The following is a 19,941-nucleotide window of genomic DNA, read 5'->3' as shown; positions in this document are numbered from 1 at the left end:
AGTGTATTTACGTTTTGTCCTAACATGCTTAATATTCGAGTCTTTTGTATTAGATGTTTACATATCAAATAGGTATCCAGAAAAAGGGTAAGGACTAGGTCAATCGTTACGTGTACAAGATGCATCTAAGATTTAGCCTAAAATTTTCACTATAATTGCTTTGGTTTAATCGAAAGGAAAAAACTTTCCCAAAAGGTATGATTACATTATTAAACAAAAAATTGATAAAATTATTAAAATGAGACATAGACTAGCAAGCTAGAATTCAAAATAAATATAAATGGAAAAAAAGAAATCTTTCTTTAATAATAACTACAAAATGATATTAAATAATGTTACAAAAATGCGCATGATGTAGTTTTGTATTTCAATAAAAGGGGAAACTAAATTAACTTTGCGTTTTTAATAAATGAATGACAGTCATCTTTTTTGTTTTTTTAATCATTGATACTAAACTTTTAAGAAAGTGATATCTAAATCTTTTATTTTATTTATTTTACAAACAAATTCAGGTATGCTTTAATGTGAAAAGAATATGTATTTGTTATTCTGTAAAATTTAAATAGATACGTGCCTAGGATAAAAAGAGAAATAATATATTGATTTTAAAAACAAAAGGTAAAGTTAATTTGTAATTTTCAAAAAAAGGAACATAACTAGAAAAGTTTTCATAGTTAATCAATGTATTGTTTCTTTTGGGTGGACAAAGTGGGTGTAGGTCTAATTTCTTAAATGGCCAAGTAAAAAGTGTTCTGTAATGGTCTTAACGCGCTTCCACGGCTATAAACAAATATTAATCTTTTGCTACTTTGAATGGTTTTGTGTCTGTAAAGAGATCATCTCTCACTGTGTTGCATTATTGCTTTCTCTTCAAACACTTCATAACGTCACCAGTTTCTTCCATGGAATTCGCCTCTTCAACTTCCAAACTCCCAAAGATGTATGATGTGCTGATTAACTTCAATGGAGAAGACATTCGCAGGAAATTTGTTTCTCATCTCGATTCTGTCCTCTCTGCTGCTGGACTCACCACTTTCCTTCACCACCAGAATTCAGTCAACGACATGGACATCCAACAACCTATTCTCAATCTGTGTCGGGTAGCAATTGTTGTTTTCACCAAAACCTATTCTCAATCTGCTTGGTGTCTTCATCAGCTTCATCAAATCATTGAGTGGCATAAAACTTATTGTCGACATGTTCTGCCCGTATATTATGATATTCAGCCATCTGATGTTCGACTTCAAAAGGGTGATTTTGGAAAAACCCTCAAAGCAACTGCACAACAATCATTTTCAGCACAACAACTGGAGCATGGCATGTCCAGGTGGAACCACGCACTAAGCAAAACTGCAGATTTTTTTGGATGGGATGAGAGCAATTACCGGTAAATTATTACTCTCTCAATCATCCACATTTTAAGCTCGTGATTTAATTTTCGTAATGCATGACTTCTTCTATAATTGCTATTGAACTTGAAGGAGTGATGCTGAACTAGTGGACACAATTGTTAAAAGCATTCTTAATTTACCCGTCTTGTCTGCTACTAAATTTCCAATTGGATTACAACCCCACGTGGAAGATGTGATTCAAATTATAAAAAATAAATCCACCGGGGTTTGTACTGTAGGGATATGTGGAATGGGAGGATCCGGTAAAACCACACTTGCCAAAGCCATCTATAATCAAATTCATGGTACATTCTTAGAGAAAAGTTTTATTGAAGATATTTCAGAAGTTAGTCGAACACGAAAGCAGGCTAATTTACAAGAACGACTTCTTTCGGATCTCCTAAAAACAAAGGTGGAGATACATAGAGTTGAGATGGGAAGAAGTATGATTAGGGAAAATCTTTATGGGAAAAAGGTGCTCATTGTTCTTGACGATGTGAGTGAGTATGGGCCATTGGACCTATGGGAAAGTAGTGCAAGGTTCGGTGAAGGAACTGTAATAATCATTACAACAAGAGATGATCGCCTACTGAGGATACATCAAGTTGATTCTATTTTCCGGATGAATCTAATGAACCCAAACGAGTCCCTTGAGCTTCTTAGTTGGCACGCATTTAGAGAACCAAAACTAAAAGAAGAATACCATTTCCTTGCAGAAAGAGTAGTTGCTTATTGTGGAGGACTACCTCTACTTCTTGAAGTCATTGGAAGCTGTTTGTATGAAAGGACGAAGGAAGAATGGAATAGATTATTGTTGCAATTAGACAACAGTCCCCAGCACGAAGTTTCACAGATATTGAAAATAAGCTACGAAGGTTTACTTAATCAAATGGAAAAAGATTTATTCCTTGATGTATGTTGTTTCTTTATTGGAAAATGCAGATTTTATGTTACCAAGATCCTAAATGGCTGTGGAGTAGACCCTGATAGAGGAATAAGAGTTCTCATAAAGCGTAACCTCGTAAAAGTTAGAAAGAACAACAAATTTGGAATGCATCCTTTGCTACGACAAATGGGAAGAGAAATTAGTCACGAAATTTTAAGTAAGGAACCTGAGAAAATCAGTGGGTTGTGGCTTGATGAGGATGCGGAACATGCACTGTCACGGAATACTGTAAGAACATTCTTAAGCGATGGTTTTGAAACTTCTTTTGGAAGTGTTTGCTTTCTCACGTGCAATATATATTTTTTTTCTTAGCTATTTTCATCACAGCAGACAAAAGTCATTCAAAGATTTTCAAGAAGACTGGTGAATCTTGCTGGAGTTTCTTGGTCCCTTTGTGAGAAACTAAGATGGGTCAGTTTGAAAGGGTTTTTTTCACAATACCTACCTAACGACTTTTATCTGCGTGATGCAATAGTGATTGATTTAAAACACAGTCTTCTTCGACTGGTCTGGAAACAACCCCAGGTTTTTATTACGTGTCATTTTCTTTTAAAACTCAGCTAAAATTGTTACCGCTCATAATTATTTTATTACATCATTTTCTTTTCTAATATTTTATATAAAACTATGTTGATGAAGGTCTTGGCGCGGCTAAAAGTCCTTAATCTTAGTCATTCCATTTACTTGACAGAAACCCCTGACTTTTCGAGACTACCAGCTCTCCAACAACTCATTCTCAAAAATTGCCAAAGTTTGCGTGAAGTACAATCTTACATTACTAAATTTGAAGGGCTGTACAGGTCTAGGCAATCTCCCCAGAGAGATATATATGTTGAAATCTTTAAAAGCTCTCGTTCTTTCTGGTTGTTCCAAAATTATCCTACTGGAGAAAGATATAGTGCAAATGGAATCCTTGATAACCCTAATTTCTGAAAATACAGTTGTGAAACAAGTGCCTTTTTCGATTGCAAGTTCAAAAAGCATTGGATATATATCCTTATGTGGATTAGAGGAACGGTCACATAATCTTTTTCCTTCTATCATTCGGTCTCGGATGTCACCAACAACGAATCCCCTATCTTATATTCATACTTTCAGTGGTATGGAGGATAATAGTTGGGATGATATTGTACCATTTTTTAGCAGCCTTACAATCCTTCGAAGTGTTTTGGTGCAATGTGACCCCGAGTTTCAACTATCTAAGCAACTACAAGCGATACTGGTGGATTATTGTGCAAATATTACAGAATCAAGAATTTCAAAGCATCACTTCAGGTCTTGTTTGGTTGGTGTTGGAAGATACGAAGAATTCTTCAATACTGTCAGTTATGGCATATATGAGGTTCTGTCAAATAATTTTGTGTTAGATTTTCTTGATTATAATTGCTCATTTTTGTAATTTTTAATGATAAAATAATGAGTTTAAAAGACAATTTGAATAGCAAAATTACATAAATAACCAAACTTTTTATCTCACGGTACAGGTATTGGCAAGTAGTGGGTCATGTGATGTTTGTCTCCCAGGTGACAATTATCCTTATTGGTCGGCCCATAGCGGTGAGGGACATTCTGTGTCTTTCACTGTGCCTCGGGATTGTGTAATGAAGGGCTTGATTTTATGTGTTGTTTGTTTATCAACTCCCGAAATCATTGAACCTGAACTTACTACCGTCATAATTGTTAATTACACGAGGTGCACATTACAGATACACAACCATGGCACAGTAATTTCCTTTAATGATGAAGATTGGGATCACATAGTATCAAATTTAGGATCTGGAGACAGAGTGGAGATTTTTGTGTCTTCTGCTTATGGATTGGTGGTTAAGGAGACAGCTGTTTATTTGATGTATGGTGAGCCAAAGAAAAATTCCCTCATTAGATCCATAAAGAAAATTATAATGTGACTTGGGGTAAGTCATTTTTCTTCTTTGTCAACACCAGGATCATTTTAGTTATGGAATTAATCCTACTATCCCTTTTTGCTATTTTTTTCATCTTTTTCTTCCTTTTTCTTTACATATAGATTATAGTTAAAAATTTCATGTTTATTTTACCCTGTTTCTCACTCCTGAGTGGTGCTTCTCTGGTTTTGCTTGATGTGTTTATTGTTTTTGTTTTCTGGTGGTTACTTTTTGTTAATTATTTTCCCTTTCAGCAAATAATGTTTATTTAAGAAAGACGTTAATTAATTAATAAAGACATTTGTTGCTTGATATTTTATGGGTTTTTCTTTGGTATCTGCCAAGTAATCTCTGTTTTCGTTTCAACATAAGGAGCATCGTAGACTAATCCCTTTATATAAGTCTAAATGAAACAAATTTTAAATTCACTTCTCGTTTTACACTGATTCTATTTGTTTTATGTATAATTTAAATAAGTTTTTTTTTTTCGGTTTACCTTTATAAGTTTAATTATAGTTTTCAGTTTTTGGGTTTTTATTATACCTAATTTTGCAATTTTGTTAGAAAAAGTTTAAAACTTAAGAACGTTAACTTTAAGTATCATTTCCGTGTGAACAAACAAAAGTGGTTTATTTTTATTATTTTTCTGCTTTTTCCTTCGCAGGGGACACAAGCCATTGAGGCATTGACTTTAAAATAAATACCTGTAAACTTTTGTCAAGGAAGTGTATTTGCGATAAATTTAAAACACGGTCATCTTAAACTAGTCTGGAAGGAAACTGAGGTATATATATATATTACATATGCCTATAGTTTCTTCACTGATTTCTGTATGAAAATGTCTTCTGTAGTTTCCAGCAAAGCATTCCTTGAGGCCTCATTTGATTGGAATTGGAAGTTACCAAGAATTCTTCAATACATATCAGAGGTTCTTCCTGTCAATTTTCTTTTGATCATTAGTGTTCATCTTTGCAATTGATTAATAGAAACGGAATAATCTTGATAAAAATATCTATAGGAGATACCGTGCTGCTTTCTTCTAGGGTTCTTCATTGAGTTTGCAGCCAAACACCAATTTCTACACTTATCTCATCCAAGCATGAGTGGCGTGTGAGGCATTTCTTCTCCTATCTTGGTGTATGAACGTCACTTTGATAACGTGGTTCAAGTTTCGTTCCTGTTGTGTTTTCACTTCCGTGAAGTGTTTCCAGTTCATAGTCTTGGTTATTGTATTCAATTCGAGGAGCAGTTTGAGTTGAGTTTTTCAACGCATCGTTAAATCGAGCGGCCACTCGAGAGTTTTGTTCGTGGTTTGTAGCAAAGAGTCATCAACCACAAAGATTTCCTATTCTCTGTTCCTCTATTGTGTGTTTGCTATTTGATGTTCATATATAGGCTTACTCTTGCTCCTCCTGAATCCTTGATTGGTGAAATATTGATCGATTTTGTTGTACCATGCACGAGGAGCTTGTTTTAGGCCATATAAAGACTTCTTCAATCTCAACACTTTGGCTTCTTGGCCTTTAACCACAAATCTAGGTGGTTGCTCTATATAGATCTTTTCTTCAATAACACCATTGAAGAATGCAGACTTGACGTCTAATTGGTAAATGCTCCATCCTTTTTGTGTTGCAAGGGCTATTAGAGTTTTTATTGTGTCTAGTCGAGCAACTAGAGCAAATGTCTCATTGTAGTCTACTCCAGGTTGTTGTGAATAACCCTTAGCTACCAATTATGCCTTGTGTTTGTGTATGGTACCACTAGGGTTTAACTTTGTCTTGAAGACCCACTTTAACTCCGATGATATCTTTATCTTTTGGACAATCTGCTAGCTCCCAAGTGTTATTTTTCTCTATTGTCTTTATCTCTTCTTTCATTGCCTTGACCCATTCTTCTTGTTTTGCGGCCTCTTTAAAGGTTCCAGGCTCTAGTATGGCCAAGTTGCAAGATTCATATATGTCTGTTAGAGATCTGATTCGTCTCAGAGTGGATTCAGGCGACGATTCTTCTTGATCTTGAATTGATGTTGGAGCTGTGAGAGATTCTGGAGTTATAACACTAGTGCATGTTTGATATTTTACCTCGCCTTATAGGCCTCGGTTATGGCGGAACCGAAGCCTATAAGGAGGCGGTGGCAATTTTGCAATTTTAGCAACCTATATTGCTTCGGTTCTACAAACAACCGGTGCCGTAAGCAGCTTTAGGCCTCGGTTCCTTAAGAACCGAAGCCTATTAGGCAGCCCAGAAACCCTAATTTAAAATTTTCATCAGCGCCGCCCCCTTTGGCCACGGTTACTTTTCGACCGAGGCAATATTGGGCAGTTTTAGGCCTCGGTTGAAATAGAACCGAAGCCTATAACCCTGCCCAGAAACCCTAATTTAAAATTTTCATCAGCGCCGCCCCCTTTGGCCTCGGGTGGAATTGAACCGCTGCCAAAAACCGGTTTTCTGCCTCGGTTAAAAATTGAACCGAAGCCTATAACCTTAAAAATTTCATCAGCGCCGCCCCCTTTGGCCTCAGGTGGAATTGAACCGCTGCCAAAAACCGGTTTTCTGCCTCGGTTAAAAATTGAACTGAGGCCAAAAGGTTCATTAGGGTTCAAAAATCGCGAATCACCTTTTTTCCTCTTCTTCCTTGCGTGCGTGTTTTCTCTCTCAGCCACCCACCTCCACTGCTGCTGTTGCACTCCGACCACTCACAACTACTAGACGTTTGGCTCATTCGTGTTCTGGCTTGGCGAAGTGCGATTTGGGGCTCGCGAAGTGAGCATCAGTTCGTTGTGTTACAGGTGCGTGGTAGATTGGGGTTGTGCGTGGATGGAGATCTGTCGTTGATGGTGGCGAGACGTGTAGGTGGCGGCAGCGTGAAGAAACTTGTCATTGCGAAGGAGGTGGTTTCGCGATTTGAAGGAGGAGACGCGATTTAGGGTTTGTGATTTGCTGCAGATGGTTGATTTTTGTTTGCATTTATACAAGTGTGATGTTCACAGTTTTGTGTATGAAGAACATGGAGGTTCCATGGTGGTTGCACGATTCAAAAATTGCTCTTACGATGAAGGAGAAGACTGTATTGGCTAGCGGTGGTTGACGGAGTTGTGGTGTAACAATGGTGACTACCTAGGGTTTCTGGTGGAGAAGATGAGCACATATGGCCTCGGTTCTCAACAGAACCGAGGCAGAATATGGAGCTTCTGCTTCGGTTGAGACCCGAGGCAAAAAGCTAACCTTTTTGGCCTCGTCCTAATATGCCTCGGTTCTAGAACCAGGGCAAAATGACAAAAATAACCGCTGCCAAAAGCCCTTCCTGCATTAGTGTAATGGTATCTTGATCGTTATCTTCTTGGCTTGTAGTTGATTTATTGTTGGGCTTGTATATTGTCTTCCTCTCAATTTGTTCCTTTTCCTAGTTTCAAGTAGCGCTTTCATCTACTTCAATGTCTCTGCTGATAGTTAGCTTCTTTGTTTGAAGATTATAGACTTTATATCCCAAGAAGATGCCTTGTACGGTCTTGTCTTCTAGTTTGTGTCTCTTTTAGTCAGGAACATGAATATAGCAAACAGATCCAAATATTCTTAGATGTTTAGCTCATGGTTTCTTACTGCTTCAGGCTTCAATTGGAGTTTTGTCTTGAACTACTTTAGTAGGACATCTATTAAGTAGGTAGACAGTAGTGTAGACTACTTCTGCCCAAAATGTATTTGGTAGTCCTTTCTCCTTCAGCATTGATCTCGCCATCTCCATGACTATGCGATTCTTTCTCTCTGAAACACCATTTTGTTGTGGAGTATATGCGACAATAAGTTGTCGTTCTATGCCTTCATCTTTGTAGAATTTGTCAAACTCACGAGATGTGTACACCTTTCCACGATCACTTCTATGTACTTTTATCTGTTTTCCACTTCGTTTCTCGACAAGAGCCTTGAATTTCTTGAATATTCTGAAGACTTCTGACTTTGCCTTTAAGAAATAGACCCATGTCATTCTAGAGAAGTCATCAATGAAGAGGATGAAGTACATGTTGTTCTGATGTGAAGGCATCCTCATCGGTCCACCAACATCGGTGTGGATAAATTCTAGTAAGTCTTTTGCTCTCCATGCTTTGTCTGTTGAGAATAGTAATCGGTGTTGCTTGCCAAGGAGACATCCTTCAAGTAAGGAAGATCCCTCATCATGTTTTTCTGATATAGAATCTTTAAGGCATGTGTGTTGAAGTGGCCAAATCTCCTATGCTAAAGCCATGAGTCATCAACTTCAGCCTTCATGGCAATATTAGTTCCAGGTTTGAAGCTTATGGGAAAGCCTTTATTTCTCTTCTTCATTTTTACTTCACCAATTTCTAACCTTCTACTGTCATAAATTTTGAATGTTTCTTTCTCAAAGTGAAGAGAATACCCATTCTCCATCATTTGGCCAATACTTAAAAGATTTTCTTTAAGATTGGGAACTAGTAAAACGTCCTTGATGAATTTTGTACCTTTCTTTGTCTCCACCATGACAGTTCCTTTGCCTTGAGACTCTACTGTGGTGCCATTTCCAAGACGAACTTTGACATTGACAGATTTATCAATGTCTTTGAAGATGCTCTGACCTTTGGCCATGTGATTGCTGCATCCACTGTCCAAGTACCAGTTTCCTTCTCCACTATGAGATTCTTGATTAGCATAGAATAAACGTTGCTCTTGATTATGTTCTTCAGCAAAGTTTGCTTGATGCTTATTTTTATTACAACAATTCTTCTCCACGTGACCAAGATTCTTACAATAATGACATATTGGCTTCCCACGATGCCAATAGTCTTTTTTTCTGCATGACCTGACTTATTGCAAATGCCACACAGAGTAGATAGTAGAATGTTCTTGACTTTGTCTTCTTGAAGCAGTTCCTTCATCTCAAAGACATACAACAATACTGTGTACCTTTATTGTGTTCTTAAAACATTTCATCCATCAAGAAGTATTCAGATATGAGAGAAGAAGAAAAAATTCGCGAGAAGAATAAAATCTTGTACCTTTATTGTGTTATTCAAACATTTCATCCATTTGATAGAAAGAAATCATCCATCAGAGAAAAAAAAACTTAAAAAAAGTATTTAGATCTGGGAGAAGAAGAAAAGATTCGCGAGAAGAACAAAAACTTATACCTTTATTGCGTTCTTGAAACAGATCCACCTACGAGAAAGCATGCATTCATTAGCGAAAAAAACACAAAAAAGTATTCAGATCTGGGAGAAGAATAAAAGATTTGCGAGAAGAACAAAAACTTCTACCTTTATTGTGTTCATCAAACAGTTCATCCATCTGACAGAAAGCATTCATTCATCAGAGCAAAAGAACATAAAAAAATATTCAGATCTAGAGAAGAAAAGATTAGCAAGAAGAACAAAAAGCTTCGACCTTTTTTGTGTTATTGGAAAGTTTATCTATCTACTAGAAAACATTCATTCTTCAGAGAAAAAAAACAAAAAAATATTCAGATATGAGAGAAGAAGAAAAGATCTGCGAGAAGAACAAAAGTTTCAACGTTTAACTTTTATTTTGTTCTTGACACATTTCATCTATCTGACAAAAAAAATCATCCATCAAAGACAAAGAAAACATAAAAAACTACTGAGATCTTAGAGAAGAAGAAGAAATCCTTTTTAATGTTCTTGACGGTGCTTATGAATCTGAGAGCAAAACATATACAAAGAAAAGTAGATCTGAGAGCAAAACATCCATCGAACAAATAAATACAACACAGAAAAGAAGTTAAATATGGTAGAAGAATGAAAAATAGTAGAAAAGTTTTTACCTTTTTGGTGTTCTTTACAGTGCTCATGATTCTGAGAGCAAAACAACGCTCCAAACCAAAAATAAAATAAATACAAAGTAGATCTGAGAGCAAAATATTCATTCAACATACAAATACAACAAAGAAGATTAGTTAAATATGGTGGTAGAAGAATGAAAAATCGCATAAAAGTTTTTACTTGTTTGGTGTTTTTGACGGTGCTTATGATTCTGAGAGCAATCATAAGGTAAAAGAAAAGAAGTAGATGAATGTGTTCATTCATTAAAAATCGAAACTTTCCTCAGAAAACAAAAACCATAAAAAAATACATACATCTTGTAGAAGAAAGAAAGAGAAAAAATAAACCTTATATAGAAGAAACATGGGCGAAGAAGCGTTGGAGTGAAGAAGATGTTGTGTTGAGAGAAAAGAATGTTGTGTGTGAGCATTGTGTGAGACAGAAGGTGAGAGAAGAAGAAATCGAAACTTTACTTTTCGTTTTTAATAAATGAATGAAAGTCATCTCTTCTGCATTTTTAATAAATGATACTAAACTTTTAATAAAGTGATATCTAATTCTTTTATTTTACAAACAAAACAAATTCAGGTATAGTGACGTTTCTCTAAATTATACATTTATACTTTCTATTTTTTTTCATTATTAGAAAGGCCTCATTAGATATGCGTTAATGTGAAAAGAATATGTATTTGTTATTCTTTAAAATTTAAATAGATACATGGCTAGGATAAAAAGAGAAATCAGATATCGATTTTAAAACAAAAAGTAAAGTTAATATGTAATTTTTAATAAACGGAACATAACTAGAAAAGTTTTCATACTTAACTGGTGTAATGTTTCTTTTGGTTCGACAAAGTGGGTGTGGGTCTTATTTCTTAAATGGCCAAAGTGAAAAGGGTTCTGTAATGGTCTTAACGCGCTTCCACGGCTATAAAGAAATATTAATCTTTGAATGGTTTTGTGTGTGTAAAGAGATCATCTCTCACTGTGTTGCATTATTGCTTTCTCTTCCAACACTTCATAACGTCACCAGTTTCTTCCATGGAATTCGCCTCTTCAACTTCCAAACTTCCACAGATGTATGATTTGCTGATTAACTTCAATGGAGAAGACATCCACAGGAAATTTGTTTCTCATCTCGATTCTGTCCTCTCTGCTGCTGGACTCACCACTTTCCTTCACCACCAGAATGCAGTCAACGACATGGACATCCAACAGCCTATTCTCAATCTTTGTCGGGTAGCAATTGTTGTTTTCACCAAAACCTATTCTGAATCTGCTTGGTGTCTTCATCAGCTTCAACAAATCATTGAGTGGCACAAAACTTATTCCCGACATGTTCTGCCCGTATATTACGAAATTCAGCCATCTGATGTTCGTCTTCAAAAGGGTGATTTTGGAAAAACCCTCAAAGCAACTGCACAAAAATCATTTTCAGCACAACAAATGGAGCATGGCATGTCCAGGTGGAACCACGCACTCAGCAAAACTGCAGATTTTTTTGGATGGGATGAGAGCAATTACAGGTAAATTATTACTCTCTCAATCATCCACATTTTAAGCTTATGATTTAATTTTCGTAATGCATGACTTCTTCTATAATTGCTATTGAACTTGAAGGAGTGATGCTGAACTAGTGGACACAATTGTTAAAAGCATTCTTAATTTACCAGTCTTGTCTGCTACTAAATTTCCAATTGGATTACAACCCCACGTGGAAGATGTGATTCAAGTTATAAAAAATAAATCCACCGGGGTTTGTACTGTAGGGATATGTGGAATGGAAGGATCCGGTAAAACCACACTTGCCAAAGCCATCTATAATCAAATTCATGGTACATTTTTAAAGAAAAGTTTTATTGAAGATATTTCAGAAGTTAGTCGAACAGGAAAGCATGCTAATTTACACGAACGACTTCTTTCAGATCTCCTAAAAACAAAGCTGGAGATACATAAAGTTGAGATGGGAAGACGTATGATTGGGGAAAGACTTTATGGGAAAAAGGTGCTTATTGTACTTGACGATGTGAATGAGTATGGGCCATTGGACCTATGGGAAAGTAGTGCATGGTTCGGTGAAGGAACTGTAATAATCATTACAACAACAGATGCACGCCTACTGAGGATATATCAAGTTGATTATATTTTTCAGATGAATGTAATGAACCCAAACAAGTCCCTTGAGCTTTTTAGTTGGCACGCATTTAGAGAAGCAAAACCAAAAAAGGAATACCATTTCCTTGCAAGAAGAGTAGTTGCTTATTGTGGAGGACTACCTCTACTTCTTGAAGTCATCGGAAGTTGTTTGTATGAAAGGACGAAGGAAGAATGGAATAGATTATTGTTGCAATTAGACAACAGTGCCCAGCACGAAGTTGACCAGATATTGAAAATAAGCTACGAAGATTTACTTAATCAAATGGAAAAAGATTTATTCCTTGATGTATGTTGTTTCTTTATTGGTAAATGCAAATTTTATGTTACCAAGATCCTAAATGACTGTGGAGTAGACCCTGATAGTGGAATAAGAGTTCTCATAAAGCGTAACCTCGTAAAAATTAGAAAGAACAACAAAGTTGGAATGCATCCTTTGCTACGACAAATGGGAAGAGAAATTAGTCACGAAATTTTAAGAAAGGAACCTGAGAAAATCAGTGGGTTGTGGCTTGATGAGGATATGGAACATGCACTGTCACGGAATAGTGTAAGAACTTTCTTAATCTATGGTTTTGAAACTTCTTTTGGAACTGTTTGCTTTCTCACGTGCAATATTTTTTTTTTCTTGGCTATTTTCATCACAGCAGACAAATGTCATTCAAAGATTTTCGAGAAGACTGGTGAATCTTGCCGGATTTTCTTGGTCCCTTTGTGAGAAACTAAGATGGGTCAGTTTGAAAGGGTTTTCTTCACAATACCTACCTAACGACTTTTATTTGCGTGATGCAATAGGGATTGATTTAAAACACAGTCTTCTTCGACTGGTCTGGAAAGAATCCCAGGTTTTTATTACGTGTTATTTTCTTTTAAAACTTACCACTCATAATTATTTTATTCCATCATTTTCTTTTCTAATACTTTGTATAAAACTATCTTCATGAAGGTCTTGGCGCGGCTAAAAGTCCTTAATCTTAGTCATTCCATTTACTTGACAGAAACCCCTGACTTTTCAAGACTACCTGCTCTCGAACAACTCATTCTCAAAAATTGCCAAAGTTTGCGTCAAGTACACCAGTCTATTGGATTTCTCTACAATCTTACATTACTAAATTTGAAGGACTGTACAGGCCTAACCAATCTCCCCAGAGAGATATATATGTTGAAATCTTTAAAAGCTCTCGTTCTTTCTGGTTGTTCCAAAATTGTCCTACTCGAGAAAGATATAGTGCAAATGGAATCCTTGATAACCCTAATTTCTGAAAATACAGTTTTGAAACAAGTTCCTTTTTCGATTGCAAGTTCAAAAAGCATTGGATATATATCCTTATGTGGATTAGAGGAACGGTCAAATAATCTTTTTCCTTCTATCATTCGGTCTCGGATGTCACCAACAACGAATCCCCTATCCTATATTCATACTTTCAGTGATACGGAGGACAATAGTTGGGATGATGTTGTACCATTTTTTAGCAGTCTTGCAATTCTTCGAAGTGTTTTGGTGCAATGTGACCCCGAGTTTCAACTATCTGTACAACTAAAAGCGATACTGATGGATTATTGTGTAAATATTACAAAATCAAGAATTTCAAAGCATCACTTCAGGTCTTGTTTGATCGGTGTTGGCAGATACGAAGAATTCTTCAATACTGTCAGCGATGGCATATCTGAGGTTCTTCTCTAGCTTTCCCTTTGTATATTACTTTCACTGTCATTTTAGCCATTATTTTAGAGAACATACAATAATGCTAATGAAGTATCTAGTAGAAATTACAATACTAATTAAACTTTTAGCACCGTTCGCTTCTATAACCCCATGACTTGATATAAAAGTATCTAATTTTAATAATCAAGTAACTAATTGATTATGCTTGTACTAGGAACTAGGAAATTGAATTCCACTATCTTGCTTTATGACTGCTTTATTCCCAATGATATAGTAGAAATATAAACCGAAAGAGACGAAAACAGAGATGCATTCAAAGTCCTTAAGGACATGATGTGTTTAAATTAACATTAGTCTGTTTTAATTGTGTGTTAGATTTTTTTGATTATAATTGTTCATTTTTGTAATTTTTAATGATAAAATAATAAGTTTAAAAGATAATTTGAATAGAAAAATTACATAAATAACCAAACTGTTTATCTCACGGTACAGGTATTGGCAAGTAGTGGGTCATGTGATGTTTGTCTCCCAGGTGACAATTATCCTTATTGGTCGGCCCATAGGGGTGAGGGACATTCTGTGTCTTTCACTGTGCCTCGGGATTGTGTGATGAAGGGCTTGATTTTATGTGTTGTTTGTTTATCAACTCCCGAAATCATTGAACCTGAACTTACTACTGTCTTAATTGTAAATTACACGAGGTGCACATTACAGATACACAACCATGGCACAGTAATTTCCTTTAATGACGAAGATTGGGATCACATAGTATCAAATTTAGGATCTGGAGACAGAGTGGAGATTTTTGTGTCTTCTGCTTATGGATTGGTGGTTAAGGAGACAGCTGTTTATTTGATGTATGGTGAGCCAAAGAAAAATTCCCTCATTAGATCCATAAAGAAAATTATAATGTGACTTGGGGTAAGTCATTTTTCTTCTTTGTCAACACCAGGATCATTTTAGTTGTGGAATTAATCCTACTATCCCTTTTTGCTATTTTTTTCATCTTTTTCTTCCTTTTTCTTTACATATAGATTATAGTTAAAAATTTCATGTTTATTTTACCCTGTTTCTCACTCCTGAGTGGTGCTTCTTTGGTTTTGCTTGATGTGTTTATTGTTTTTGTTTTCTGGTGGTTACTTTTTGTTAATTATTTTCCCTTTCAGCAAATAATGTTTATTTAAGAAAGACGTTAATTAATTAATAAAGACATCTGTTGCTTGATATTTTATGGGTTTTTCTTTGGTATCTGCCAAGTAATCTCTGTTTTCGTTTCAACATAAGGAGCATCGTAGACTAATCCCTTTATATAAGTCTAAATGAAACAAATTTTAAATTCACTTCTCGTTTTACACTGATTCTATTTGTTTTATGTATAATTTAAATAAGTTTTTTTTTTTCGGTTTACCTTTATAAGTTTAATTATAGTTTTCAGTTTTTGGGTTTTTATTATACCTAATTTTGCAATTTTGTTAGAAAAAGTTTAAAACTTAAGAACGTTAACTTTAAGTATCATTTCCGTGTGAACAAACAAAAGTGGTTTATTTTTATTATTTTTCTGCTTTTTCCTTCGCAGGGGACACAAGCCATTGAGGCATTGACTTTAAAATAAATACCTGTAAACTTTTGTCAAGGAAGTGTATTTGCGATAAATTTAAAACACGGTCATCTTAAACTAGTCTGGAAGGAAACTGAGGTATATATATATATTACATATGCCTATAGTTTCTTCACTGATTTCTGTATGAAAATGTCTTCTGTAGTTTCCAGCAAAGCATTCCTTGAGGCCTCATTTGATTGGAATTGGAAGTTACCAAGAATTCTTCAATACATATCAGAGGTTCTTCCTGTCAATTTTCTTTTGATCATTAGTGTTCATCTTTGCAATTGATTAATAGAAACGGAATAATCTTGATAAAAATATCTATAGGAGATACCGTGCTGCTTTCTTCTAGGGTTCTTCATTGAGTTTGCAGCCAAACACCACTTTCTACACTTATCTCATCCAAGCATGAGTGGCGTGTGAGGCATTTCTTCTCCTATCTTGGTGTATGAACGTCACTTTGATAACGTGGTTCAAGTTTCGTTCCTGTTGTGTTTTCACTTCCGTGAAGTGTTTCCAGTTCATAGTCTTGGTTATTGTATTCAATTCGAGGAGCAGTTTGAGTTGAGTTTTTCAACGCATCGTTAAATCGAGCGGCCACTCGAGAGTTTTGTTCGTGGTTTGTAGCAAAGAGTCATCAACCACAAAGATTTCCTATTCTCTGTTCCTCTATTGTGTGTTTGCTATTTGATGTTCATATGTTCAAATCTTCCATTCTTTTGTGATTACATCGAACATTAGGTTGCAAAAATCGTTTTATAACTAGCAAAAGTTTTAAATATGAATTCAAATTCATATATCAATCTCACTACAAGAAAATAACGTATATGTAATGAAATAATCCTTCGCAAATCTCTTGCAAAATGATTTCACAAGCTAGAGATTCTTCCGTAACCAAATTAGGTAGCTAAATGGTGAGGGAACTATTCCCTTACTATTGCTCATAATTTCCGTAGGAAATCAGTAGCAAAATTTTGCCTAACTAATCCCTGACCGATCCATAATAAATTTTATCCCAAACTATCTCTAGTTGATTCATAGAATACTTTTTTCCTAACTGATCCCTAGCTAATTTAATCCTTAATTCTCATCCATAAATTTTATCCCTATCTAATTCGAAACTGATTGCTTTCTAATTTTTTTCCTAACTAATCCCTAGCTAATTTTATCCCTAATTGATCCTTAATTAGTTCTTATCCCTAATTAATCTCTAATTGATTCGTAACAAATTTTATCTCTAGTTAATCCTTAGTTGATTCCTAACATTTTTTTTTAGATAATTCTCTAATTGATATGTAACTAATTCTATCCTTAGTTATTCCTTAGTTGATCCGTAACTAATTTTATCCCTTCTAATCCCTACCAAGTTGTGAGAACTTATCTCTAGCAAATCCATAACAAAGTCGTAGAAAATTTCATCATCTAAATATACCAAATTGTTCCATGTTCTTATATCTTATAAAATGCATATAATAAATATAACGGTGAATAAAACAATATAATAAATCTTGCGAAACATTTAAAAGAAATATGTGAAATTTTAATATATTAAAAATACTCAAAGTTATATACATAATAAAAGTAAACTTTTAACATTATAATTGTCAAAACACAGGATTAAAACAAAAGTAAACATCGTCATCTTCAATTTTTTTCTCCTCATATTTGTTGATTGATGGTAATGATAGTATCTTTAGTATTTAATATTGTTTATTGTTGAGAATATTACTTAATATTTTTATATATAAATTAGTTTTTATGAAATATTTCAATTTTAGAAATATGTTTTAGTTTTAAAAATTAGTTATTATTTTAAATTAAGAGTGAGATATTGTAAATATTTTATATTTTATATTTTGTTACATTTTGCTCTATATATAGGGAATATCAATAAAAAGCAAAATATTTTCCTCCGTATAACATATCACATATATCTTTCATATTTCCAAAAGCCCAAAAAATCTCATATTACTGGTGATAGAATGGAAGGAAATATGTCACACATCACGTCGCTATTCCACTCTTTGATGGTGAAAGCTATGATCTATGGACGGTAAGGATGCAAACATATCTAAAGGAGCTAGACCTATGGAAAGTCGTAGAGGAAGATGATGTTCCCTTGTTTTAAAATCCCATTGTGGCTCAAATCAAAGCGCACAAAGACAAAAAGACGATAAAGTCAAAGGCAAAGTCATGCTTGTTCCCAAGTGTTTCACAAATGATTATGACCAAGATCATGACTCTAAATCCCAAAGAAATTTGGGAATACTTGAAAGCAGAATATGAAGGGAAGAAGAAGATTCGAGGTATGAAAGTTTTGAACTAGATAAGGGAGTTCAAGATGCAAAGAATGAAAGAGTAAGAGACAATTAAAGAATACTTAAACAAATTATTGGGTATTGCCAACAAGATAAAATTGTTGGGAAAAGAGTTTCCAGATTCCATACTCGTTGAGAAAATTCTGGTGACGGTACCACAAAGATATGAAGCATCTATTGCTTCCTTAGAAAACATAAAGGATTTGTCCACAGTTACTTTGACAAAGGTGATACATGCCTTGCAAGCACAAGAACAAAGAAGATTAATGAAAGAAGATTATGAGGTGGTTTAGGGTAATTTAAATTACACTGAAGAGAATGCTCTCATAGTGAGGCCAGATATCAAATGTCACAAATGCGATCAATTGGGACATGTGGAAAAGGTATTCAAATCCCAAGATTCCCAAGAAGATGTTAAGATTGATGAGGATAAATGAGAGGAGGAACTATTCCTTTCACCATCATGTGTCACAACAAATGAATCTATAAAAGATTGGATTATAGAGAGTGGTGGTGCAAACCACATGACTCATGATAGAAAACTTTTCAAGGAGCTCAACAATTAAATATTTCCAAAGTTAGAATTGGAAATGGAGAACAACTTGTCTTGAAAGGTACAAGAATAATTTCAATTAAAACTCATTTAAGTATCAAATTAATTTTATAAAAGATGGATTCTGGAATTTGAACTTCCAGATATTTAGATATGAATTTAAATCTGAATCCAAATATTTGGATCTATATTAAAAAGAAAATCCAAACTAATTCTAGTGAAAAAGAAATTTGGATAAAAAATCTAATCTAATTATTTGAATCTAAAATAGATATGAGTTGAATTAAAAAATCCAATCCATAACAACCTTAATCATGACAATATTTTTCTCTTATAAACTGACTAAATAAAACATACTTTTACTTTAAATTTTAAATTACAAAGTCTAACTTTTACGTGGACTTGGTATATATATCATGCCTAGTTATATGCAGAAGTTGTTCCTGTACAAGTACAATAATAATGTAAGACGATATATAAGTGTGTTCATTTAATTCGGTAAAGGTACGAGGCTACGATGCTATCCTAATAATATAACATATGTTGAAAGCCAATTTATCATCACACATTTTAAGAAGAAAAAAATGCAGAAAATTGACAATAAACAAGGTAATATTATAATGTTAGCAGGGGAAGAAATTTCTCAAAAAAATAACAATAAAGGAAACACAATAAATAACTCAGAGAATCAACAAGGTATAATGCGAGTAGTGATAAACAGGTAAAATAAACATTTAATTTCTTAACTATAAACTTCTAATCAGCAAAAACAAGAAAACCATGTAAAGAAATAAATTGGAAACAAGACACTAAGATTTAATTCCATAAGTGAAGGGATCCTGTTCTGTTCTCGAACAACAACAATAACTTAGAAGTTACACCTTACCATTTTCTTAGCGAGTTTATTCAGGGCATTTTTTCCTTGTCGAGGAAAGGCTCCATTTCCAAAGTTATTGATTCACCATATATAAGTGTGTTTTTTTACCACCAATGCATCACTAACATTTACAAAAATCTCCACTTCTCTCAATATCCTAAATTTTATATTATGGCATGTCAATCGTCATCATTAAAAGACATCATGCTTCTGCATCTCTAATGTGCATTTCGTGTAATTAATAATTAAGACATGTAAGACATTCAGGTTCAATAATTTTACGAGTTTAAACACAGTACACCAGCAAACTAAAATTAAAATTATATATAAATGAAAAGAAAAAAAGCAGAGAAAATGCTTGTTCTATAATTACAAGAAAAATAATATAAAAATGTGTAACATATTACATATTGTATCTCAAGTAAAAGGAAAAAATAATTACATTTACTTTACTTTGCGTTTTTAATAAATGAACGATGCTCATCTCCTTTTGAATTTTTAATAAATGGATACTAAGCTTCCTAAATTTTAAAAAGTGAGAATTATTTTCATTATTTTATTTTAAAATTAATGTAGTTATATTTTTTTTTTTTTCTGAATTGCATGTGTACTTTCTTTTTATTATTGAAATGACGTCTTTAGATAATCAATGTGAAAAGAAAATGTGTTTTTTATTCTTTTAAAACATAATGGGACACGTGCCTAGCAAAGATGACAGATGGTGCGATGTTCTTAAAATA

The 19,941-nt window shown here is 34.2% G+C and overlaps 2 protein-coding genes across 7 annotated transcripts; both read left to right on the top strand.

The window, feature by feature from the left end:
- The first annotated feature begins 750 nt into the window (after positions 1 to 750).
- On the top strand, positions 751 to 4,899 carry LOC114166765 (TMV resistance protein N-like). Its single transcript, XM_028051575.1, has 5 exons — positions 751 to 1,387; positions 1,482 to 2,565; positions 2,650 to 2,862; positions 3,029 to 3,679; positions 3,822 to 4,899. The coding sequence occupies exons 1-5, from the start codon at positions 903 to 905 to the stop codon at positions 4,242 to 4,244; spliced, it is 2,856 nt and encodes a 951-aa protein (XP_027907376.1). The 5' UTR covers positions 751 to 902; the 3' UTR covers positions 4,245 to 4,899.
- Positions 4,900 to 4,907: 8 nt separating this feature from the next.
- On the top strand, positions 4,908 to 16,310 carry LOC114166763 (TMV resistance protein N-like). 6 transcript variants are annotated; one of them, XM_028051560.1, is made up of 8 exons: positions 4,908 to 5,169; positions 11,108 to 11,556; positions 11,651 to 11,865; positions 11,956 to 12,734; positions 12,832 to 13,029; positions 13,131 to 13,856; positions 14,343 to 14,771; positions 15,614 to 15,682. In XM_028051560.1, the coding sequence occupies exons 1-7, from the start codon at positions 5,074 to 5,076 to the stop codon at positions 14,763 to 14,765; spliced, it is 2,886 nt and encodes a 961-aa protein (XP_027907361.1). In that variant the 5' UTR covers positions 4,908 to 5,073; the 3' UTR covers positions 14,766 to 14,771; positions 15,614 to 15,682. The 6 variants fall into 6 exon arrangements, with proteins under 6 accessions (XP_027907361.1, XP_027907362.1, XP_027907360.1 ...); XM_028051564.1 differs by lacking the exon at positions 4,908 to 5,169 and having other exon boundaries at positions 11,315 to 11,556; positions 11,800 to 11,865; XM_028051561.1 differs by lacking the exon at positions 14,343 to 14,771 and having other exon boundaries at positions 11,651 to 12,734; positions 15,614 to 16,310.
- The last annotated feature ends 3,631 nt before the right edge of the window (positions 16,311 to 19,941 follow it).

The sequence above is a fragment of the Vigna unguiculata genome, chromosome 10 (genome assembly GCF_004118075.2).
Source record: "Vigna unguiculata cultivar IT97K-499-35 chromosome 10, ASM411807v1, whole genome shotgun sequence".
NCBI lineage: Eukaryota > Viridiplantae > Streptophyta > Magnoliopsida > Fabales > Fabaceae > Vigna > Vigna unguiculata.
The sequence above is the reverse complement of the archived record's forward strand: the minus strand, read 5'-3'. Positions and strand labels throughout refer to the sequence as shown.

Excerpts from the sequence above, each read along its gene's own strand:
- LOC114166765 (XM_028051575.1), top strand. The coding sequence starts at position 903 with ATGGAATTCGCCTCTTCAACTTCCAAACTCCCAAAGATGTATGATGTG. Across the intron at positions 1,388-1,481 it reads TGGGATGAGAGCAATTACCG|GAGTGATGCTGAACTAGTGG; the intron begins GTAAATTATTAC and ends TTGAACTTGAAG. Across the intron at positions 2,566-2,649 it reads ATGCACTGTCACGGAATACT|CTATTTTCATCACAGCAGAC; the intron begins GTAAGAACATTC and ends TTTTTTTCTTAG.
- LOC114166763 (XM_028051559.1), top strand. The coding sequence starts at position 11,072 with ATGGAATTCGCCTCTTCAACTTCCAAACTTCCACAGATGTATGATTTG. Across the intron at positions 13,030-13,130 it reads TGGTCTGGAAAGAATCCCAG|GTCTTGGCGCGGCTAAAAGT; the intron begins GTTTTTATTACG and ends ATCTTCATGAAG. Across the intron at positions 13,857-14,342 it reads TCAGCGATGGCATATCTGAG|GTATTGGCAAGTAGTGGGTC; the intron begins GTTCTTCTCTAG and ends CTCACGGTACAG.